This window comes from Gadus chalcogrammus, chromosome 10 (assembly GCF_026213295.1).
Source record: "Gadus chalcogrammus isolate NIFS_2021 chromosome 10, NIFS_Gcha_1.0, whole genome shotgun sequence".
Taxonomy (NCBI): domain Eukaryota; kingdom Metazoa; phylum Chordata; class Actinopteri; order Gadiformes; family Gadidae; genus Gadus; species Gadus chalcogrammus.
In genome coordinates this window covers 1025914-1051127 of record NC_079421.1, presented here as the reverse complement: position 1 = coordinate 1051127, position 25214 = coordinate 1025914, and the positions used below count along the sequence as shown (strand labels likewise).

The 25214-nt window shown below is 47.3% G+C and overlaps 1 protein-coding gene across 2 annotated transcripts in view; it reads left to right on the top strand.

Annotated features, from left to right (window-relative positions):
• Window positions 1-25214, top strand: part of slc44a1b (solute carrier family 44 member 1b) — a 35069-nt gene that overhangs the window by 383 nt on the left and 9472 nt on the right. For both annotated transcript variants that reach the window (XM_056600280.1, XM_056600279.1), the window contains exons 2-14: window positions 1544-1633; window positions 3564-3706; window positions 12614-12750; window positions 14157-14250; window positions 14589-14758; window positions 16685-16774; window positions 17549-17706; window positions 18445-18631; window positions 19333-19501; window positions 20483-20639; window positions 22336-22419; window positions 23167-23304; window positions 23690-23926. In XM_056600280.1, coding sequence (XP_056456255.1) covers window positions 1544-1633; window positions 3564-3706; window positions 12614-12750; window positions 14157-14250; window positions 14589-14758; window positions 16685-16774; window positions 17549-17706; window positions 18445-18631; window positions 19333-19501; window positions 20483-20639; window positions 22336-22419; window positions 23167-23304; window positions 23690-23926 — 1854 coding nt within the window. The remainder of the gene's footprint in view (window positions 1-1543; window positions 1634-3563; window positions 3707-12613; window positions 12751-14156; window positions 14251-14588; window positions 14759-16684; window positions 16775-17548; window positions 17707-18444; window positions 18632-19332; window positions 19502-20482; window positions 20640-22335; window positions 22420-23166; window positions 23305-23689; window positions 23927-25214) is intronic.

Here is a 25214-nt window from a genome sequence, read left to right as displayed (position 1 = left end):
CTTGCCTCATGTTATTTTTTAGGACCCTTGCCTCATGTTATTTTCTAAGAATATTTCAGTTAGGAACATTTCTAAATATAAACTAAATTAGAGTGTGTTGTGAGTGAGTTCAACCACATCGATAAGCCGTTTATTGTCACTACTTTCGTTTACAGATGATTGCATGGCTATAGACCTATAATAAGCTAGAATATGTAGTAATCACTTGGTCGATTGCGGGACTTTTAGAGTTGGTTAGTTATTTTTTTATTTGAATCCTTTCTGAGTACAAGAAGGTTTCGACCACTTGTGAACGGGGATGAACCATGGGAAACACAGAGAGAGGTCTATTGGTCGCAGACACCGACGTCCCACCATCATCCCGTTATCTCGCCGCGGCTTCTGCGCATGCTCAATGAGATGAATGGATGCTACATCCCTTTTCCGGCTGCACCTGCACAATCCACCAGGAAGTGTGGTGGTGCGACAAATCCTAAACTATTAATCCGCTCCATACCTGCTCGGAGCAAGGTGGGACACAGCATGCGCTCTGGACGGGATCTGCTCGTTTCGGCCTAACGGGCGCGGAATTGGCCTTGAGAAAGCCGCTACCGCTTTTGGCGCTGCGCAATTCATGCAGGGCAAACGTTTAGGCTCCCGTCAACTCCCCTGCAAGTTTGGGTTATTGTTTCGTGTGCTGTAGCTTTTAGCTCCCCGCAAACCTAACCCTGACTGCAATGGGATGCTGCGGTAGCGCTGAGGTAAGACACGGATCTCCTCCTCTTCCTCCATGCCCTTGTCCAAGTGTTGTCTCCCCTCGACACCGTACGGAAATGCAGCCTTAAGTGTGTGTGTGTGTGTGTGTGTGTGTGTGTGTGTGTGTGTGTGTGTGTGTGTGTGTGTGTGTGTGTGTGTGTGTGTGTGTGTGTGTGTGTGTGTGTGTGTGTGTGTGTGGCACCGATTTAACCCGTTAACAATAAATAGCAATGCGTGGAGATTAGCCGCCTGGAATATAACCAGTCATAATCCAATTAGAGGAATGGGGATCGAATGGTTAATACTGGTGGTAATGGGCCGGTTAATCACGCCTTACGTGTCTACATACGCGCCGTGTATCTGGAGCTCTTTGTGTGTTTTTGCGATCGCAGGATAGAGCGCCGTTGGAGACGAGATCTCCTAAACCCCATTGCGTGCAGCTTTCCATGACTAGAAATAGCCCGTCCGCTAGATCCTGTATGGTAAACAAACATTCGCCGTGGCTCAGCGGATGTTGGAGGTTTTGTCATGCCAATGATGACCATGAGCCTAACCTACAATGGCTTGGGGGACCGATGTCCCACATGCATATTTTTTGTTGTTGCCATGTTGACAACTAACCCTTTGATCTAAGGCGAGACAAATAAAAGACACGTTTCTTACAATGGGTGATAGCGGTTATAAAACCGAATTGTCCCGTGTACAGTTCACCCCATAGGCCGTTTTGGTCGTAATAAGGTGTCCACACCGTCTTCTACCTGTCCGCGGTGCTGAGGGAGAGGGGTCACTGTGTTGTTGTGTCTTCCAGAGGACACGGAGAGAATGGAGACCACTGGAGGACCGCAGTTGCACGGATCTGCCGTGGTTCCTTCTCTTCACGGTGTTCTGCGTGGGCATGGTGAGTGGGGACCGTGTGCGTGTGTGTGTGCGCGCGTGTGCGTCTGTGTGAAGCCGATGTTTCCCTCTGAAAGGCCTTGATTAATCGATTCATTTGACCCAGGTTGCTCGTTCACGTTTATGGTTATAAATGAATTAGGCAGATAATGATGTTTTCTCTTTTTGTCCGCTTGATTGGGAAAGGCTTATAAATAGGTAACTTATCTATAGGCCTCAAACAGTACATAGGCTGCTACACAATAACATATAGGTCTGCAACAGTCTTTTGTTTGGCCATTTTGTGTATTTGCTCTCAGACATACTAGGCCTAACTATGAACAAAGGAACCATTCTACTTTATTCTTATGCCTTAACTGGGGTATAAGATAATGTTTTTCCCACTATGCATGTTTATGAATATCTTGTGTGTAAACACAGGGTGTCGATGTTGGGGTTTTCTCGCTAATGGATGTAAATCCCTTCCTCTACTCACCACCCTAGTGTAACTAATCAGACTGTACATGCTGTGTGTGGCTGTAGCTGTTGTAGCTGTTGTTAACCTAACAACAGCAGGCTTTGTTGCCCCTGTATAACTCATCACTCATCTCCTGTCACTTTACACAATGTCACTTATCTTTTACACTTTCAATTTAAATGTTTTAGTTCCCCTCCCATCTCTAGATTGTTGTCAATCAAAAGCCAATATTCAAATCCATTAGAGGCATATGTAAATTTACATTTTAGAAGTAAACCAAACTTAATTAGCTAAATAAATACTTGCATGGTGACTCTACAAGGTTTTTATAAATTAAAGAAATAATTAATTAATTAATTAAATATTTGATTAAAAGCTAAAGCAACGGTAAATAACAACACTGTTGTTATCCTAATGAGAATAAAAAATATTCTGAATGAATGAACCATAGCCTAGGCAGGCGGGGTACAGTCTTGACACTGCGGTTGGGCAGGAGTGCAGCACTGTTTCAGGTTCTGAAGAACTCCAGGATTTAAAAGATGAATGAGAATCGAGACGAAAGCTCTTCCACTGTCCTCTCAGAGATCACACACACACACACACACACACACACACACACACACACACACACACACACACACACACACACACACACACACACACACACACACACACACACACACACACACACACACACACACACACACACCTAATGGGACATCTGCTATTGTCCTCTAAATATAAAGTCAGCCTGGAGCCAGGAGTTTGGTAGTAATGTATTTCTGCTAAATCATTCAGACATACTTTGAATAAAGACTGCTGGTGAAATGTCAGACCCACAGGACAGATAAGGCGACTTATCCAACCCACCAGCTAAAAAGGGTAGCGTTGTGTTGTTACTTAAAATTTAGTATACAAGAACCTTTACAGCAAACCTTCGTTATATTATCAACAATCAGTTATTCTGTGGAAGTTAGTAATTACAAAGACACCAGATCGCCATCAAAACAGAGGCCACGTCATATTGCTATGACGCTAGATCTTTCCTGTGGTTTTCATCTGTTGCAAAAAAAAACATTGGCTTACATGTATGCTTTTTTAAAGGTAATATTTTTTCATTAAATCTTTATTCAGATGAGTATAATTCACAAGGAGCAAGGGCATAATCAGCGTATCGCCGCTAATCAACGTTATATTTACCAATTGTATTTTGTGCAGTGATGATTGCAAATATGGTCAACGGTTTGAACCAACCTTTTTCTATTATATTCTAAAATTCATTTATGTTTACAGGGACAGATCGCATCAATCTATTTCTGTTAATTTGCCGGTGTGGTCTGGCCCCTTTTCCACTGTAGTTTCTGTGATGCTATCATGTTGTGTTCGTGTGATGCTAACATGTTGTGTTTCTGTGATGCTAACATGTTGTGTTTCTGTGATGCTAACATGTTGTGTGTCTGTGGTCCGTCTGCTCCAGGGCTGTATCTGCAGCTACACTATCGTCACGGGGGGCGCGGCACGCTTGGTCTTCGGCTACGACAGCTACGGCAACACGTGCGGACAGCGCAACGAGCCCATCGAGGGGGTCCGACTGAGCGGACTTGACCACCGAGACCGGCAGTATGTCTACGTTCTGTTAACCGCTTTTATTGTTGGTCGCGCTTGACGCAAGTGCCTTGATTTTGGCGTTGTTTTGGTTCCAGTGAGTACAGTGTGGGAGGAAGTTAAAAGGCATAAGCTTAGGAGTCAAACGGTCTATACATTATTATGTCTCTTTTCATATCTTGAGTGGATTCTACTTTTGTCCGGTCTCTGGACGAGCTGTGTTTCAAGGATGTAAAACATAAAACACAGCCAGTTCCTTTCAAGCGACCGAATGTGGCTGCGGTACGTCATAGAAGGATTTAGTTTCAGCTGTGATGGTTTCACAGGAATAGTGTGAAGGCAGCTCCACAAGCTGGCGTGTGAGAAGAAGATCCAAGATGGTGGTGCATGGCTATGCTGGGAGGTGACTGGAGAAGTCGATTCAAATGAGTCGGTTTAGCCATGACCACCTCTGTTGGTAGAGCAGAACAAAAACTGCGTGCTCGGTGGAGAATTGGCATTGTTCGCTGTACACTGCGGATCCTGACGTACCTCATTTTAAGAAGCACCATATTCAGAGACGTCTATGTGATCATCTATTCATCCATTCATCTTTTATTTCTCAGTGTTCTTTGTGCTGGCTCCGCCCCTGCTCTAAGCTTACTGGGTCCTGCAGTGAATCAGCAAGGTTGGTAAAAAGGGGCATGGTACCTCCTCTGGATCGCCCGGTGATAGACGGGAGGGGAGAAGGAGGTCAGGAACGGGAGCCAGAGGCCGGCAGAGGGGTATTTTAGCAGAGGGGATCTCTCTGTAGCTCCCGGTGAGGCCACAGAGTGCTGGCTCACCTTGAGCACTCCAGCACTCCTCCTCCTCCTCCTCCTCCTCCCCACGTTTAGGATTCACATTAGATTACGTTTTAATGAAGCGGTAGGCTGGAGAGCAGGTGGGGGACGGAGGCGAGACGCGCTCCAGGTTGAGGGAGGGTTGAGGTTGGAGAACAACAGTGGCGTCCTCCTGAATGCATCGAGGGAGATTGGGGAGGGGGAGCTTGAGGCGCAAGATGAAGAGGTGGTAGGGGGGGACGGTTTGCCGGTAACTGGCAGCCAGATGCTGCCTGTGTACAACGTCACCTGACATCCAACGGCCAGACACATCTGGGTCACCATCTCACTGGGGCTCTCTCGCTCTCTCTCTCTGTCTCTCTCTCTCTCTCTCTCTCTCTCTCTCTCTCTCTCTCTCTCTCTCTCTCTCTCTCTCTCTCTCTCTCTCTCTCTCTCTCTCTCTCTCTCTCTCTCTACCAGTCCCTCTATCTCTCTTCTACTGCTCCTGTCCTGTCCTGTCCCGCGGTTTTATTTTACGCTCTACTTCCCATGACCTCCTTCTGTAGCTGTGCCCCCTTTTTTGTTTTATTTTACTCTTTCCTCTCTCGCTCTCTTCCGCGTTTTTTGTCGTTTTTCAGACCTCTTGTACTATCATTTATTTTTCATGCAGTTGTCCTGTTGTTCTCGATTCGTCTGAAGGATTGTGTTGTTCTAGTTTTCGGCCAGCTGGTTCCAACGTGGAGCAGATGGCTTCTGATGTGCTGATGTTGGGAGGAATCGGAGCCAACTGTCCAAACACCATTTCCCATAATCCCCTTCATCTGTTGAAAGATGGTGAAGGTGTTTTAAAGGGCCAGTCACTCTAAAACAGAGACCTACGATAAAGCTGAAATCAAGGCAGTCAACAATAGGATAATGAGCAACAATAGTTTTTTTATATAACCAAGTAGTTGCCGGTTAAGCTAGTGGCAAGGGTTCCGGGTTGGATCCCACGATGCTCCTTGATGGTGTGAATGGGATGATGTGAATTAGATCACTTTGGACAAAGGTGTTTGCTACACTACTTAATGAATGTAAAGGGTTATTTAATTGTCAGAAAATACAACAACTTTATTGTCATTTCATAACATATATATATATATATATATATATATATATATATATATATATATATATATATATATATATATATATATATAATAACATATAATATACTATATATAATGTAACTTAAAATGAATTGAATTGTTTCTGCATCCATCCATATGGTTTATAACAGTTTATAACAGTCCTACAGTTCCTCGATGCTGTATACTGATGGGCTCGCCTGCTGTCCGTCTGTCCGTCCATCCCTCCCTCTCCGCTCTGGACTGGACCGACCTTGGTCAGGACAGTGGGGTCGGGTTCTGTCTCTCCCCCCCCCAGGGTCCATGTGAAGGTGTGAAACCCCCTCCCTTCCCTACTGTCATGACCTTGGTGGTGGTGGTGGTGGTGGTGGTGTTTTTAGCTCCCCGACGTAGAGTTTGTGTATCCAGCTCAATCGGGAGCGCAGCCAGCAGGCCCTTATGCTCCTAGACCGCCCCCGGGCCCTTCAGGTGGACAGCCAGAACAGGGCCCCCAGTAAACCATCCCCGTCCATCAGGCAGCATGCTTTTAGAGGGGGTTCTTTCACTGGGCATGCAGGGGCTCGGCCATCTCACTTAAGAACGCCCACGTTAGGGCTACGGGATTATGGAAGAAACATAATCACGATTATTTTGGTCAATATTGCAATCACGATTTTTTTTGAGTTTGAACGATTATTTTTGAACGATTATTTTTGAGTTTGAAAACATTGTGCATTTATGAAGCATTTTTTTCCCAAAAATGTGGAGGGATAGAAAATCGAAAATAATGTCCAAATATGTATCCAGCTGTTCTGCAATTTCTCTAAAACATTTAATGAATAAAATGAATATAGTTTAAACTATATTATATTAGTTTGGAGATCCTTTGACCCAATAATCGTAATCACGATAAAAATGTGATGAATTGCACAGCCCTACTACATGGTATTCAGAACCTTTGGGCTAAGCTAGCTACTAGATATATCTGCTTCCTCATTGGTCCCTAGAGGACACAGTTTCTTTACTTGGTGTTTTTTTACTCCAACGACACCAACGAGAAAAGTAAGTAAGGAGCTTGTTTCCCAACTACGGTTCCCTAAAGCATAGTTGCTAACTTCCTTAGCAACCTACCTCTTGGGACTCAACAGTTAATAGGAAAGTGTTTCCCAGAACTATTTCACCTACATATGAAGCTCCGAAGTTATTCAACTTCATAGCACTAGGTTAGGTAATGCTTCCTGACTTTTTCCCCACAACATATTCTGGCTGGGTCCTATTACTCACATGGTAAAAAGGCAAATTATTTACAACGGCTCTAGGGATGTATTCATGGTCACATGATCGATTTCAGTCTTCTTTGTCTTTTTTATGCAATTAGCATTCCGAGTTAGTGTAGTTCCGCCTCCAAATGTTAGGGAGTGAATCATCTCTGGAATTTGATGACTTACAAATATATATATAAAAAAAAAGTAACAACTCTGTTACTTTTACAAGTGATAAGTGTATTCAGTGATAGCCTACAATTAAAAAAATAAATAATAATAGGCTAGGCCTGTATCAAGAAACATGCATCCACTGCAGCAACAACACAATATACTGCCCCCTGTCAAAAGGAGGAGGGAAATACACAGCCTAGGTACTGTTAAGAGATCGACAGACTTCAAACATCACAAATCGATCATTAGCACTGAGGAAACAAACATCTGGCAGGGCTTGAACCGGTGGAAAACAAACATCACAACCTGTTACTATCAGGGCGAGTGCTCTAACCACTCAGCCATTTGACTCTTGCACAGCATTGGGGGAAAAAAGTATATATTTATCCATATCTCAGAGTATAGTGTGGGCAAAGCAAATTTCTCACCAAATTCATTGATTGAATTCTCTTTTTTCCATAAACGTATCAACCATTTGCAGCACGTGTATTGTATTGCATAGATCAGGGATGGGCAACTGGCGCCCTGCGGGCTGCATACGGCCCGCATCCTCACTCAGTCAGGCCCACACATACAGTATTTATATAGATTTTTAATTTAATAAAAAACTTTAAAAAAAACTTGATCGAGTTACAGTAAACTCGGTCAAGAAAGATGAGAAGCAGAGTATCTGTTCATCGAATTCAAAGGCAAACCCATGTGTCTAGTTTGCTTAGAAACGATATCAGTCATGAAAGATTTCCACTTAAGTCACTACTACAACTACTACAACTACTACAACTGCAATGTATATCATGCTTGTTGGGTTTGAGTTCATTGAGTTGTTGCACTTAATGTTGGGCCGATGTTTTTCAGTTTTGAATGATGATGTATGTGAGCCCTTTGCACTGATAAAAATATTAACCATTCATGTGTCTGTTTGAGCATGGAAAACATGAAATAATGTATGTTGGTTCAATTAACATACCGTACATTGGTTATGAATCTGGAAGATTTTTTAGGTAGTGGCCATCCCCAAAATGAACCAGAATACAGGAAATCATACCTACCAAATTAAAAATGTTGTAGCTTCTCTCAGTGTGAAGTGCGCAGTCATGTGGCCCTCTGATGGTGACGATGAAAAATGTGGCCCTCTTTGTCATGAAAGTTGCCCATCCCTCGCATAGATAGTGCCTATGCTGTGTGTGGGACATTTTTTCCAAACAAACAATTATTTCCGAAATGTTTCTAATGTTGATACAAAGGATAGGTGGGCTAAACACAATCAAGTTGGCAAATATTAACCACAACTGTATAACAAGCATGTATTCTAAATATCAAAGTTTGTGAGGCTTCCACCTGTGACTGATTGAATGCCTCAGAGCAACTCTGGACTCCACCTCCAGAAAACATCTGTTCACTATGCATTAGCTATAAGTACGCAGCAAGCCAACGAAGAGGTCAGCTACGTATTGCTATGTTGGATGGAGATTTAAGTGAGTGTGTGTGTGCGTGTGCGTGTGTGTGCGTGCGTGCGTGCGTGGTAGAAAGTTTTGCATGTTTTTCATATTAATTACAGTTAATTTAGAATATTGTCATCGATAAATTCACTCTATTTCAGAAGAAACATGCTCATTGTCCTACGTACCCATATCTTTAGTTATATTGTGTAGGTCATTTTAATATGTTTGTTTAAAATACACTTTTGTGTTTTTATTCAAAGTGTCATGCATGTGACCTTCTAGGTCATTAGGTAGCAGGGGTTAGGGTATCTAGCCTTTTCTCAGGCATGCCTACAGACATTGGGGATTCAGCCCGGTACTTTTCAACTAAAGCAAATAGGTTGATTTGCTTTGAGCTGTGAAGTTTCTGGTTGTCGCAATGATGATTCAACCAATCAGTCATTCAACTCCATGATCGTTACTGTGTGTGTGTGTGTGTGTGTGTGTGTGTGTGTGTGTGTGTGTGTGTGTGTGTGTGTGTGTGTGTGTGTGTGGGGGGGGGGGGGGGGGGGGCCCGATCTAGCTCGGGGCCCGATCTAGCTCGGGGCCCGTCGTTGAATCCCATTACCTGCTTTTGACTCCTCCCTGGGCCTTGCTGAAAATTCCCACAAGCAGCAGCAACAGCAACCATTACCGGGGATGAAGCCCGTGGCCTCATGTCATCCATGGCATGGCATCGTTTGCGACACAATGACCACACCCGCACCACACACGCGTGTTGGTGTGTGTGTTCCTTTGTCTTTGGATGTGGGTGAGGAGATGCTCCAGCGGTCCTTAATCAGCACATTAAACAGCCATTAGGGAACATTAGCATATGTCGAGACGCTGCTATTGGCCACTTTGTTGTTATTACACGAACACACCCTGACGCACGCACGCACACACACACACCCACACACAGTACGTGCACTCTCACAGCCGCCCATACATGCACGCTCACTCGTGCACATGCAAACACTCTTGCGTATACAGAAACGCACGCGCGGTGTAATCGGCAGGAGAGGATGTGGCATTGGGCTGCACGCTGGAGCCTACTGAAGCAGCAGCTGTCTGGGGTTCAATTAGAGTCCATACAGCTGTCGTTCATACCTCCTCCTCACTTTCTCTCTCTGTGTGTCGGTCTCTCTCTCCCTCTATTCCTTACTCTTTCTTTCTGTCTCTTTCTGTGCCGATGGTGCGTTCAGCGACTCTCGCACTCTCTCTGTCGGTCTGTTGATCTGTCCGTCTGTCTGCATCTCTGTCTCTCTCTCTCTCTCGGTCTGTTGATCTGTCCGTCTGTCTGCTTCTCGGCCTCTCGCTCTCTCTCTCTTTCTCTGTCCGTTGATCTGTCCGTCTGTCTGCATCTCTGTCTCTCTCTCTCTCTCTCTCTCTCTCTCGGTCTGTGGATCTGTCCGTCTGTCTTCTTCTCTTTCTCTCGGTCTCTCTCTCTCTCTCTCTCGGTCTGTGGATCTGTCCGTCTGTCTTCTTCTCTTTCTCTCGGTCTCTCTCTCTCTCGGTCTGTGGATCTGTCCGTCTGTCTTCTTCTCTTTCTCTCGGTCTCTCTCTCTCTCTCCGTCTGTTGATCTGTCCGTCTGTCTGCCTGTCTCTCTCTCGCTCTCTCTCTCTCTCTCCGTCTGTTGATCTGTCCGTCTGTCTGTCGCTCTCCGCCCTCTGCAGGAGATTGGCTTTAGGATCCACTGATTTTATTTTCTTGGAACACTGACAAACTCTTGTTTTATCTTGGCCCTACTTCAAAGCCACCATGACCGACACTGAGGTCTCAGTCATTTGAGTCATTTATAGTTTATTTTTTTATATGGCAGCAATATAAGCCTCTATTTATCAGGGCAAGCTCACAATTGAATCATAAACAAAAGTGCAGTACTCCCCTCCTTAACTATAATTTCAATTTAATTTGACATATGCCTCAGGATACAGATGGTTAAAACCCCATTACAGATCAGATTGGACCATTAGGAATAATAACCGAGGCTGGTCCAATTCAACACAAACTGAGTTCTGTTGTGACAGAACTGGTGCAATGTCCGAGGCAATATCTCATCTACAGCCACACAGAAACCAAACACAGAGACCATGGAGAGACACATAGATGCCAAAAAAATCCTTTGGCTGAAGATTTAATCAAAATCTCAGTTTCTTAATTTGTTGTTCTCTTGTGCTAAACCCATTTGCTATTTGATGAAATAAAGGCATTACGCTTCTCCCATTTGAAGGCTGTCAGATCTCGGAAACATGCCCATTATTTTACAAGAACAAAAACAATCCAAACTCAAACCTATATCATATACATCATATAAAAATAATATGTATGTGCATACATAAAGATGCTGTTTTTGTGGTGTGATTATGTATGTGTGTAGTGGCCCACACTAGGGATCAAACTTTGTTTGGCCAGGAGGTCCAGAACCTTTGTTTCTGGCCAGGAGGTCCAGAACCTTTGTTTCTGGGCCAGGAGGTACAGAACCTTTGTTAGGCCAGGAGGTACAGTACCTTTGTTTCTGGGCCAGGAGGTACAGAACCTTTGTCTCCGGGCCTGTTGGTCCAGAACCTGGCCGGGTCCTGTATATTTAAGTGTGACCACCACTAAGTGTCTGCATGTGTCTGGCTTCATGCGGCACACTGCCCTTAGTAGCCCATGGGACACCTCATAGGACAACTGTGTGTGTTTATGTGTTTGTTGTCGGTGTGTGGCCGGCCCCTTTGCTTGTACAGTGTGTCAGACAGATGACCTCCCATGAAGCCCTCCATTATAAGCCCCCCCCTCTACCCCCCCCCGTTGGCTCTGTGCCTGGGATGATGGCCTCATCTCTCTCTCGCTCTCTCGCTGTCTCTCTCTCGCTGTCTCTCTCTCGCTCTCTCTCTCTCTCGCCCTCTCTCTCGCCCTCTCTCTCTCTCCTCTCTCTCTCTCTCGTCTCTCTCTCTCTCTCTCTCTCTCTCTCTCTCTCTCTCTCTCTCTCTCTCTCTCTCTCTCTCTCTCTCTCTCTCTCTCTCTCTCTCTCTCTCTCTCTCTCGCTGTCTCTCTCTCTCTCTTTCTCTCTCTCGCTCTCTCTCTCTCTCTCTCTCTCTCCACACTGCATTTTATCATCATCTATCCATGAAGGAATGATTGTCTGGCCCCTGGAGTCATAACACAGTGGGCGGGAGCCGGGTCGGGGGCGGGGCCGGGGCTACGTAGGTCAGCTCTCCAATAGTGTTTGTTGTTGTGTCTTGGTCACACGCTCGCTCCCCACCTTTGGCATACCGACCTTCCTCCTTAATATCTTTGGCTGGTCTTGCTGGGGGTGGAAGGGGGGAGTATTGGTTTTTGAATGCGAAATGTTGTGCTTGTGTCTTTCCTTTTGTTGAGACCAATGAAAGCTTCCTCGCTGAGCCTTGCGAAGAATCAAAAAGTTTTCTTTGTTCAATGTTACCACATACCACTGCTCATACTCTACCCCCCACTTCACTTTCTGTATGTGTGTTTGTGTGTGTGTGTGTGTGTGTGTTTGTGTGTGTGTGTGTGCTTACCTGTGCCTGTGTACTGAAGAAAACCCAGACCCTCCTTAATCATTGAGTAAATGTTTTATGAAAGCATGCCTATATACATTTCCTCGACATTTCCTTCCTGTTTGATCCAGAGATCATCCACATCTACAGAGTTAAATGTAATGACCGCCAGTCTGGGTTCTGTTGTTACTCGTCAGAGAGGAAATGCAGGAAACAATTAATCCCACCGGAGAAATAGAACCAGCCCAGCTAATGGTTTGGTCTGATGTGGACCACAGCTTCATTATCTCCCAGTGTGTTAAGATAGTCTAGTGGTAAGTGTGTTCGACTCCCAGTCATAAGGTACTAGGTTCCACCCCTAATGTCCTCAAATAACCCGAAGGCGCTCTAGGGCAAGATGCTTAACCCCTACCTGCTCCTAAATGACCTGTTTCTGTGTTCACTGTCTAACCCCTACCTGATCCGCAATGAGCTGTATGACAAGTTCACTGTCTAGCCCCTACCTGCGCAGTAATGACGTATGATGATGTAATGATGTATATAATAATAATGATGTACTTGAAGCTTCATATTTTCTCATCATGGCCGTTGGTCTGCTCTGCCGTCCCCCTAGATATGTCTTCTTCCTGGACCCCTGTAACATCGACATCGTCCAGAGGAAGATCAAATCCTTGGCGTTGTGCGTGTCGCTCTGCCCCGGCGAGGAGATGAAGACCTACGAGGACCTCAAGACCTTCGCCATGCTCAACGGTGAGCCATGCCCTCCCCTCACACTGTGTGATGGCAGTTCACCGGCCTGGTCGGTCCCGTGCACACCCACAGAACAACGCATTGAGGTCCATGACACGATGGACGTTCAGACCGGCAGTAAGAAGCACACAAGCAGGTGGAACTAAGAATTAAAACATCAGACCAACCAGAAAGAGAAGGCCTCACTGTTTACAAGGAGCCTGAATGAAGTACATGAAGGTGACCAGGTATTGGATATGGATATATATGGCTCAGTTGCGCTGAAGTGTCAATCAGCTGGTGATGTCGTATACCGTGGTAACCGTCCCGAGAGCGTTGGCCTAGCGCCCCTTCTCAGTGGTGGGGTCCTTGGCCCACACGTCCTCACCAGGTGGGGGGGACGTATTAACATGACGGGTGTGAAGACATTCACTGTGGAGGAAGCATAGCAATGTGGAACGCAATGAAACGCCTGACGATTAGATAAGTACATTAGTTGTATCAGAGCAGATTTAGCAATCCCAGAGGGGGAATTTTGATTTTTTTTACTTTACATTTACACACCCTCTCTCTGCCGGAAGAAACCTCTTTCTCTGTCGTGATAGAGTTCGTTGGCCAACCGTTGAGCTCTAAGGAGCCATTGAGATAGTGCTGAGAGAGAGAGAGAGAGCGAGAGAGAGAGAGAGAGAGAGAGAGAGAGAGAGAGAGAGAGAGAGAGAGAGAGAGAGAGAGAGAGAGAGAGAGAGAGAGAGAGAGAGAGAGAGAGAGAGAGAGAGAGAGAGAGAGAGAGAGAGAGAGAGAGAGAGAGAGGCAGAAGTTAGATGGATGACACACACACACACAGCTCAGGCGTGAGACACACACACGTACTGACACACACACACACACACACACACAGATGTTCTCAGTGGGCTCTGTGTGGCAGTAAATTAACAAAGGCTGCGTTAAGTCCAGTCCCACCTCTGCCTGTGCAGCTCCTATTGTTAGGTCCTCTCTGGCCCGTGACACTGCCAAGATGCCTGTGGGGGGGGTGGGGGGGGGGGGTCATGTGACAGCGTGTGCCTCAGCTGGAACTATGGTCCCCTGTCTCCCTGTCCCCCACTTAGTCAACTAATACTGTCAGCTAACACTGTGGGTGCGCTGTATCTTACTCCGAGTGGTCTTCAATCTGGAGAATTATGTTTAACCACATGGCAGGCGGGGGCGTGGGATTGAGCCATCCATCATAAGTCTGGGTGGACACTCCCACTTGTGATGTCCACAGTGGATGGTATTTTTAAATGTCTTATCAGACCTTCCAAATACACAACCATTTCACTAACCCTGCTACACTAAGCCGCTCGTTTGTTATATCCAACACAATGTGTGAGGACATCAGTGTAACTGTAGTTTGTCATGCTTGTTAATGATACCCGTGCCTCCTGCAGGATCGGAGCTGTGTTCCTACGAGCTGGCGGGGCATAAGTACCCCGGCCTCCCAGAGAGGTTCGACAAATGCCCCAAGCTTCCCGTCCCCCCCAGGTAGGAACGGCTCTGGCCCGCACTCTGCTGACACTGCTTGTGCATCTGCTTCCCCCCACATCGTTCTGATCCAATCTGTCAAACATCTGTCTGTGATATAAATCGCTGCCAGCGGCGCTGTTGGCCGGGCTACGCTAGTGGCGACAAATAACGTGGCGGTCTGTTTATATAGAGGGACCTTTACCCTTCAGAATCGTTAAATCAAAAAATGTACTGTAATCAAATATCCACAGCTTAGAGGTCAGCCATGTCCCGCAACCTCATCTGCATATCCCTGTCCTACCTTCCACCCCCCCCCTCTCTCTCTCTGGCTCTGTCTCTGGTTCTGGCTCTCTCAGCAAAGCGCTGCCGGTGTTCAACCGCTGCACGCCCGTCGACGTCTCCTGCTACGCTAAGTTCGCGGAGGCGGTGGTGACGTTCGTCAGCGACAACAGCGTGCTGCACCGCCTGATCGCCGGCGTGATGGCCAGCAAGGAGATCATCATCGGCCTCTGTTTGCTGGCTCTAGGTGAGCAGAACCTGTGGTACCCCAGGACCCATGCAGGCCTGTTTCCCCCTGCGTCCGAACGGGTTGGCTGGGTGGGGAAACCTATCATTTACGGGGGAAACTGTGACAACTCAAAGATGCATTGTGAATGCTACCTGGGTGTGGACTTAGGTTGGGTAGGTCGATCTGTCCAGCATACATCTGGGCTTGACACTCACTTTTAAACAGTCACATGGTCTAAATCGCCCCAGATACCAATACAACTGTATAGCTCTGTCTATGGGGAGAAACAACACAACAAGAACAAGAGATGAATTCTGAATCAAAGATACATACAGGATGTTGTTTTAAACAAACAGAAGATGACACACTTCTTGACCATAAGAAGACTACATTAAGGAGATAATTACAGCGAGATACAGTCGTTAAGCGTGTGGCTCACGATGTAGCGGAGGTTGTCTGGCCACCCGAAGGTTGCTGGTTTCAGGCCCTGAACTTGCACGTTGGGGCAGACCAGATGGACCCAGCGTTTTCGGGTTAGGATTTGTGTGATCCCCAGATAAACAAACGATGACGTCATTGCCCACCAGGTGGGCAACGTGAGATTTTCGTCTAATTAGTTTCTGTTTGATTTGATTTGTATTATTTTTGAAGCTTTAGATACAGCCCCTAAATTGAATTACTAAATGTAAATTCAAAAGTATTTTCTGGTCAATCCACAAGGTTAAACATCGGCTATTGTAGTTCTTCTTCGGTTCCTCCTCCTCGACTGTATGTTTGTATACAGCAGGCTTGCTCTGCCTCGTCGTCTTCTTTTTTTTGGTGGACAAACAGCGCCACCCATAGGCCTGGAATATATACTAAACCATTTCTAAGTGTGCCTGAAGGACGCCTAGATCTACCTTCTGTCGACGACCGGCTGTCACCTCGCATGCCTGACTGCACTTTGAGTGGCCAGCGCTCTGAAAAGCGGTATCAAAATGCAGTCCATTTATCATGAACAGGAACAGGATGAATTGAATCAACAAAGAGTTACCCTCACATCGACTCGTGACCGATATGCCTCTCTCACGGCCGCAGCACAAGGTGGAGCTAGGGTGTCGTGGCCCCTTTAATGATGGTGGTGTCTGCTGTTTCGCTGCTGTGTTGCTGAGCTTGAGCCCGGTCGGCAGATCACGCAGCGGCAGCCAAGGAAATGGCAGCGCGCCGTGGAAACAGAAATTAAAAAGCGCTGAGTCATTGTGTCAGCGTCCCCCTGGAGAGCATCTTCCAGGGTCAGGCGGGGTTGGACATGAACTCGCCTTGTGGGGAGCCGGAGGATTTGAGACGAGATCACTGGTCATGGTGATATGTGGAGAGGTGGTATAGTATCTATGTATGGACTCAACCAATCTCTAACCAGGCAGGTCAATTGGGAACAGATTCTTGTTTACAACGACGGTTTGGCCAGGAGGCCAACACACCAGCTGAAACACGTTTTTGTGGGTGTTGAAGTTTGCGACATTCTTAATGACTACAATGCTACAAAGTGCTAAGCTGTTCTGTTCACAATTAGCGAGTTCGTCTGCTGTATATCAGTTCAAGAAGTGCCCTTTCGTAAGAGGGATGTGTAGGGTTAGTTTGGCAGGCACTAAGACTGCCAATAGACCGCATTCAGAGCTACAGAAATGACAGGTAATTGCTGTTATTTCCTTGAAAGGGAGACTTTTCTTTCTGCTATTAGTCTGGACACCAGCTATAATGATGACGAAAATGGCCAAGCAACACGAACGTGCTATAATGTCAGCCGAAGAGGTGTGGCGAAAATAAAAAACACACAAAGCATTGCAAAAGACGTTGCACAAGTTTTTCATAAGAATCTGGATTTTCAAACGCAACACCGACCAAATATGTCCGCCAACCCCTGGAGGGACTGATGGATAGTGTGTCATTGTCTGTTGCCTGCAGGTCTCTCCATGATCCTGATGGTGATCATCCGCTACATCTCGGCCGTGCTGGTCTGGATCCTCACCGCCATGGTCGTCCTGGGCTCCCTCGGTGAGCTCACTTCCTGTCTGACTGCCAAGTCAAAGGGGGGTCACTTCCTGTCTGACTGCCAGGTCAAAGGGGGGTCACTTCCTGTCTGACTGCCAGGTCAAAGGGGGGTCACTTCCTGTCTGACTGCCAGGTCAAAGGGGGGTCACTTCCTGTCTGACTGCCAGGTCAAAGGGGGGTCACTTCCTGTCTGACTGCCAAGTTAAAGGGGGGTCACTTCCTGTCTGACTGCCAGGTCAAAGGGGGGTCACTTCCTGTCTGACTGCCAGGTCAAAGGGGGGTCACATCCTGTCTGACTGCCAAGTTAAAGGGGGGTCACTTCCTGTCTGACTGCCAGGTCAAAGGGGGGTCACTTCCTGTCTGACTGCCAGGTCAAAGGGGGGTCACTTCCTGTCTGACTGCCAGGTCAAAGGGGGGTCACTTCCTGTCTGACTGCCAGGTCAAAGGGGGGTCACTTCCTGTCCCACCAAAAATAAGTCTTGTTTTTCTTTACTTTCTAATAAACCGAGGGATACGTTGATCGAGGGAATTGATTTGAAAGAAGAGCCACACAGATGTCTTGGTTTAATGGTTCTTGCCAAAAGGGCCATTAATACATCTGATGTAAAAGCTTTATGTCAGAAAATCCATTTTATGCCTGGTTACCTTCAACAAAATCAGCCAAACCAATTATTTCTTAATTCGGAGTAAGTGCATTAAAGATAGTGATAATTCTAGTTAAAAGCTCGTTTGACAGACATTACGTGACAGTGGTCCGTGCGGTCGATGTGTTCTCAGCCGGAACGAGCGTGCTGTGGTGGCTGTACATCGACCACCGGTTGTTCTCCAACACCACGGCGCCCCGGGTTGCCAAGGAAACCAGCGAGGAGGCGGAGCTGGACCTGGACAAGAGGCAGGCCCTTCTGGTCTACGCTGCCTCCGCCACTGTCTTCACGGTACGTCTCAACCCTCGGAACACAGAATGTAGAAGAACCATACGATACACTCTGTTCCTTCAAAAGTCAACTTGAAACCTATCTCTTCAGGAGCAACTGCAACATTTGACAAATCATCCTCCGCCATCTTCCCCTCTCTCCCGCTCTCGTAATGTGTCGCCTATTGTTGTGGTGGTGTTCATCTTTTCCCCTTTTGTTTGAGGGTCTGTACTGTCTGTATGTATTCCTCTCTTATTTGTAAAGCGTCTTTGAGTATTTAGAAGAGCGCTACAAAAAACGGATCAATTATTCTTATTATTATTATATGTTTGTTCTATCCGGTTTCATCCTGTTCTGTACGGTTGTATCCTGTTTTATTCTGTTCTTTCCATCCTGTTTCACCCTGTTCTATCCAGTTCTATCCAGTTCTTACTAATGCAGTTCACCAAAAAATAGAGCAGTTTGTATATTCAATAATGTCAATACTCAATGTACCACGTTTCGAGTGTTTACCTTCGTTATAATGCTTTGATCATTCTGTTTTTTAACTTCCTTTGTTCTGTCTCACCTTTCTCTCTCTGAATCTCTCCCTTTCCCCTCTCTCTCTCTCTCTCTCTCTCTCTCTCTCTCTCTCTCTCTCTCTCTCTCTCTCTCTCTCTCTCTCTCTCTCTCTCTCTCTCTCTCTCTCTCTCTCTCTCTCTCTCTCTCTCTCTCTCTCTCTCTCTCTCTCTCTCTTCCCCCCCCCCCCTCCTCCTCCAGGTGATCCTGTTGTTGCTGATGCTGTTCATGAGGAAGCGTGTCGCGCTGACCATCGCCCTGTTCCACGTGGCGGGCAAGGTGTTCATCCACCTGCCGCTGCTCACGCTGCAGCCCTTCTGCACCTTCCTGGCCCTGCTGGTCTTCTGGATCTACTGGGTCCTCGTGCTGCTGTTCCTCGGGACCACCGGTATGTCCCCACCTGGGGGGGGGGGGGGGGGGGGGGGGGGTGGGTGGATGTGTGTGTATGTTCGGGTTTGTATGTGTGGGTGTGTGTGTTGGGTCGGTGAGTGGGTGAGTGGGTGGATGTGTTTGATTGTGTGTGTGTGTGTGTGTGTGTGTGTGTGTGTGTGTGTGTGTGTGTGTGTGTGTGTGTGTGTGTGTGTGTGTGTGTGTGTGTGTGTGTGTGTGTGTGTGTGTGTGTATTTGTGTCTGGGCATTTGTAGTACCTCTACGTGCGTATGCGGGCACTTCATAATTCTTTCCAGGCAATAATCGATCAATTTAAGCTTCACCTGTTTCCTTCCAACCTGAGCAAAGTGTAACAAACGCCTCAGCCCGAGGCCGAGGCCGTTCTCTGTGGTCCGTCTTCATTCGGCCCGTTTCCCCCCACTCGGTTTGCTCCATCCATCACTGGGATCTCTCTCTCTCTCTCTCTCTCTCTCTCTCTGTCTCTCTGTCTCTGTCTCTGTCTCTCTCTCTCTCTCTCTCTCTCTCTCTCTCTCTCTCTCTCTCTCTCTCTCTCTCTCTCTGTCTCTCTCTCTCTCTCTCTCTCTCTCTCTCTCTCTCTCTCTCTCTCTCTCTCTCTCTCTCTCTCTCTCCGTTCTCTCTCTCTCCGTTCTGTCTCTCTCTCTGTCTCACCCGACCGGCGTTCGGTTCTGTACTCTCCAGGGAACCCTCAGCAGAGCGAGGAGACGGGCCTCACAGAGTTCCGTCTGACGGGCACGCTGCAGTACCTGACCTGGTACCACGCCGTGGGCCTGGTGTGGATCAGCGAGTTCATCCTGGCCTGCCAGCAGATGACGGTGGCCGGGGCGGTGGTCACCTACTACTTCACCAGGTGGGCCGTCACGGTTGCACAGTGCAACGTAACCTACGGTGCCGTACTGGGCTGTTGCGTGCTTTGCTTTGGGTCGATGCAGACTCCTAACTGGGGAGAGATGCTGAAACCAAAGATAGATGCTGTAGTGAGGGGGAGATGCTGTTATCCGGGAGATATGCTGCTACCAGGGAGAGATGCTGTTGCTAGGGAGAGATGCTGTAGTTGGGGACAGATGCTGTTGCTAGGGAGAGATGCTGTAGTTGGGGACAGATGCTGTTACTAGGGAGAGATGCTGTTACTAGGGAGAGATGCTGTAGTTGGGGACAGATGCTGTTACTAGGGAGAGATGCTGTAGTTGGGGACAGATGCTGTTACTAGGGAGAGATGCTGTAGTTGGGGACAGAGACTGTTACTAGGGAGAGTTGCTGTAGTTGGGGACAGATGTTGTTACTAGGGAGAGATGCTGTAGTTGGGGACAGATGCTGTTGCTAGGGAGAGATGCTGTAGTTGGGGACAGAGACTGTTACCAGGGAGAGATGCTGTAATTGGAGGCCGATGCTGTTACCAGGGAGAGATGCTGTCGTCAGGGACATATGCTTACACCAGGGGGACAGGCTTTTATGAGGGATAGATGCTGGCATGATGGAGATACTGTCAAGAAGCAGTGCTGTTAATACTGATAGATGCTGTTACTAGGGAGAGATGCAGTTACTAAGGAGAGATACTGTAACAACGGAGATGCAGTGACAATAGATGCTGTAACCATGGAGATAGTATGTCTGAGAGTGAAAGAACGAAAGTGGCACTGATGGCTCTAGAGAATTCAGCTCAGCTCCAGACCTGTTCAGTGCATATCATGGGTTTCTTGCTTACGACAATTTCTTGAAGACCCTGATCCTGTTGTCGCCAAAAGTTATTTACCCTGTCCTTTTGGTCCAACAGTTCTCACGTCCCTCTCGGGTAATCAATGCTACTTTATGTGTTTCTGTTTCCGTTCAGGGATAAGAACCGCCTCCCGCTGACTCCCATCCTGTCGTCTGTGCTGCGATTGCTCCGTTACCACCTCGGGACCGTTGCCAAGGGCTCCTTCATCATCACACTGGTCAAGGTCCCGCGCCTCGTCCTCATGTACCTCCACAACCAGCTCAAAGGAAAGGTACACTTCCCCATGGATGCTTTATCTATGAATACAGAAGTGAGGTCAACAGTTGTTTACAATCAGAATCCAGAGGGGTGCTGTCACGTTAAAATTGTACCGGGGGCGAAAATTGTACCGGCCTACGTCATCGTTTGTTTACATCCTGACAACCTGCCAGGCAACAGACGACGCGATGCAGAAAACATGTTTCCAAACGACGAAATAACATAATACAGATAGCGTATCGCTATCTGTATTATGATAGATAGCGATAACACTTGTTTTTACTTTATATTTGTATTGTATTTAATTGTTTAATCGAAACAATAAAAAAAATTGCCCGCGAAACGGGCGATCGCGTCAAATGACAAATGTTTTGCCCGCGAAACGGGCGATCGCGTCAAATGACGTAGGAGGGTTCTTGAAACATAATACAGATAACGGATCGCTAGATAACACTTGTTTTTACTTTATATTTGTATTGTATTGAATTGTTTAATCGAATTTAGCTAGTAAACTGAGTGTTTTAAGCAGGTTTCATAGTCTAGAATGTTCAAGAACCTTCCTACGTGATTTGACGCGTCATTTGACGCGATCGCCCGTTTCGCGGGCAAACTTTTTTATTGTTTCGATTAAACAATTAAATACAATACAAATATAAAGTAAAAACAAGTGTTATCGCTATCTATCTTAATACAGATAGCGATCCGGTCTTTGTATTATGTTATTTCGTCGTTTGGAAACATGTTTTCTGCATCGCGTCGTCTGTTTCCGGGCAGGTTGTCAGGTTGTCAGGATGTAAACAAACGATGACGTAGGCCGGTACAATTTTCGCCCCCGGTACAATTTTAACGTGACAGTGCCATCAACAGTCCTGCTGCCCATCTTACTCCGTACGACTTAGACGAACACCTGTCACTAACTCACCCTTCCAATCGGGTCCCTGGTATTCTCACTGATATGGTTAGCTTCTACCCCCCGCCCCCCCCCCCCACACTAATATGACCAGACCTGAGCTCCCATTAAGACTCGCCGTTCCCGGTCGGTAAAACGGCAACCCATTCGGCCCGCCTATATCAGATACACCGATGTCATTGGTTAATGTTCTGGGCCAGGGGAATCGGGGAGTGAGTATAGTGCTCGCTGAGCAAATTCAAATTGTGCCCTCGTGAGAACTCTGGAATTCCAGAGTACCCATGAACTACACACTCAGGGGCAATGCGTTTTAATTCTCACGAGGGGAATGTGTTGGGCCTATTGGGGAGATAAAAGCACGTTCACCCAAAGTAAACAAGAGTCCCCGGTTCTCCCCACCCTGCGCAGTGAGTGGGCTCAGTCTGCTAGTATGTGGTGCTAATGATCTGATTCAGACAGTGCTTGAGCGCGAGTGGGAAGGAGTTTCTACTCGTTAAACCGGGATGTTCCACCTCTGGTCACCGCAGAGCATAAAATAATTGAGGTCTGAAAGAACACCGCCTCCAGCGGCAGCCGGTAAAGCCGCCAGCGAAAGGTGTCTCGTCCCCCTCCTGGTCCTGTCTTCAAAGGGGAGACGGCGGGAAGCTTCTTGAGTGACAAGCCCGGGTTCCCTCCTCTGATGTTCCCTCATCCCCCTCGCTCTCTTTCCTCCTCCTCATTAATCATCCGCCCGACTACCTCTTCCTCGCTCCCTCTCCATCTCTCCACGCCCCCCTCTCTCTCTCTCTCTTTATGTTAGGAGAATGCGTGTGCCCGCTGTCTGCTGAAGACCTGCATCTGCTGCTTGTGGTGTTTGGAGAAGTGCCTCAACTATCTCAATCAGGTACCGCCGCCAATAAGTTCGCTCCGTTCGCGGTTCTGTCGTACTTTTATCTTTTTTGTTCCGTTCCAGTTGGCTCTGTGTTTTAATTTAAGGTTGGTTTATTTTGGGTGTTTATGCACCCTTTACTTTCATCCTTCTTTTTTTTAACCCTCTCTTCCAGTTGGCACCCTGTTCCTCTTTGTTCGTTGCTCTTTTTATCTCATCCTCATTACCTACGCATGTTTATCACTTTATTGCATCTCAAACTCTTAATTTCCCTACCTCGCTCTCGCTCTCTTTCTCTCTCAGACACATGAGGCCTAAATGCTCTACAAAGTGGCTTACATGTTTGCAAGAACCATTTTCCCCCTCTCCCACAAGTTATACACACATAATCCCTGATCTCAACACAGTTCATCTATTCACTGATTTCACACATGGCAACGGTATACAATAAAGCCCTGATATAGAGTACCCCAGTACATGTCGGGTAGCCTATGTACCACATGGTGGTTTGATTCTGATCTGCAGTAGTGTACTACGTGTTGTTCCCTCAATCTTTCAACCAACTTTGCTGTCTCACTGCACTCTCCCGTCCATAAAGGGACTCCTACGAATATTTTTAATGAAAGTCATTGTCAAACACACCATGACATTTAATCTCCCGGCACACATGACCGGGCAGACCGGAGAAAAAATCTCAAATGTAAGCTAGCTTGATGGCTGTGACTCAGCAGTCTCTCTCTCTCTTCGTCCCTCTGGGTGTAGAACGCCTACGCAGCGACCGCCATCAACAGCACCAGCTTCTGCACCTCAGCCCGCGATGCCTTCGTCATCCTGGTGGAGAACGCTCTGAGGGTGGCGGCCATCAACGCCGTGGGCGACTTCGTCCTGTTCCTGGGGAAGGTGTGTGCTGGGTAGATAGGCCAGGATGAGAGACAGGGGGTGGACTGATGGATGGAAGGGAGAGAGGGGGTGAGACTGATGGATGGGAGAGAGGGAGGGGTGGATGGGAGAGAGGGAGGGGTGGATGGGAGAGGGATGGATGGATGGGAGAGAGGGAGGGATGAATTGATAGCTGCTGGAGAGTCTGGAGGACGGAGCGATGTATGGGAGGAGAAGGGGAAGGCTGATGTGGAGGAGGGACGGGACTGAAGGATGAGAGGCGCACGTTTACTTGCATAGGAAACGTCTGTGAATCTCGTCCAGACGATGTAGAAACCTTTCTTTCATGCATCGGCGTGTTGAACGGAGCAGTGAGTCCGCCCCGTGTTGCCTCCCCGACCTGCAGGTGCTGATCGTGACGTCCACGGCGTTCGCCGGCGTGCTGCTCCTCAACTACCAGAGGGACTTTGCGGAGTGGCTCCTGCCGCTGTTCATCGTGTGTCTCTTCTCCTTCCTGGTGGCCCACTGCTTCCTCTCCATCTTCGAGATCGTGGTGGACGTCCTGTTCCTGTGCTTCGCCATCGACACCAAGTACAACGACGGCACGCCGGGGAAGGAGTTCTACATGGACAAAGCCCTCATGGTGAGAGGGGGCGCTCAGCCAGCCTTACAGTCACAGACTGAGTGGTCTCCAGGTCCTCTATCAGAGTTAGACTGAGTGGGCTCCAGGTCCTCTATCACAGTTAGACTGAGTGGGCTCCAGGTCCTCTATCAGAGTTAGACTGAGTGGGCTCCAGGTCCTCTATCACAGTTAGACTGAGTGGTCTCCAGGTCCTCTATCAGAGTTAGACTGAGTGGGCTCCAGGTCCTCTATCAGAGTTAGACTGAGTGGTCTCCAGGTCCTCTATCAGAGTTAGACTGAGTGGTCTCCAGGTCCTCTATCAGAGTTAGTCTGAGTGGTCTCCAGGTCCTCTATCAGAGTTAGACTGAGTGGGCTCCAGGTCCTCTATCAGAGTTAGACTGAGTGGGCTCCAGGTCCTCTATCAGAGTTAGACTGAGTGGGCTCCAGGTCCTCTATCAGAGTTAGACTGAGTGGTCTCCAGGTCCTCTATCAGAGTTAGTCTGAGTGGTCTCCAGGTCCTCTATCAGAGTTAGTCTGAGTGGGCTCCAGGTCCTCTATCAGAGTTAGACTGAGTGGGCTCCAGGTCCTCTATCACAGTTAGTCTGAGTGGGCTCCAGGTCCTCTATCAGAGTTAGACTGAGTGGTCTCCAGGTCCTCTATCAGAGTTAGACTGAGTGGGCTCCAGGTCCTCTATCAGAGTTAGACTGAGTGGTCTCCAGGTCCTCTATAACAGTTAGACTGAGTGGTCTCCAGGTCCTCTATCAGAGTTAGACTGAGTGGGCTTCAGGTCCTTTATCACAGTTAGTCTGACTGGTTTAAAAGTCCTTTGTCACAGTTACAGTCTCAGTGGTCTCCAAGTACTTTATCACAGTTTCAGTTTTGGTGGTCTTCAGCATATTTATAAGAATCAACATCTCAGTAGTTACTATGGGATTGATTGTGCGTGTGCGAGGGATCACAAGCCTATGTTAGGAGACGACCACTAAACGTAAAAAAATGCCGAAAGATTTTTAAAAGCTTTCTGTCAATTCAGCCACACTTACACCCAAAGTACCCGGACTCTTTGCATCCAAGAACTACTTTTCAAGGAACTAAACGTTTCCTCCAGCCTGTTGTTTTCTGTGTTTGCACCTCGGTCTCAAGGCAGGGGCAAATTGGAGGCAGTGAAAAGGTCTGATGGATTCATTCCTCAAGCCACTGGACACGAGCGTATGCTCCATGCTCTCATCAAAATATTATATTTTTTGGAGAATTAACTTATTATGCAGTTCGATGTTTAATACAAGACCAAAGTAGTCTAGCGAAGAGC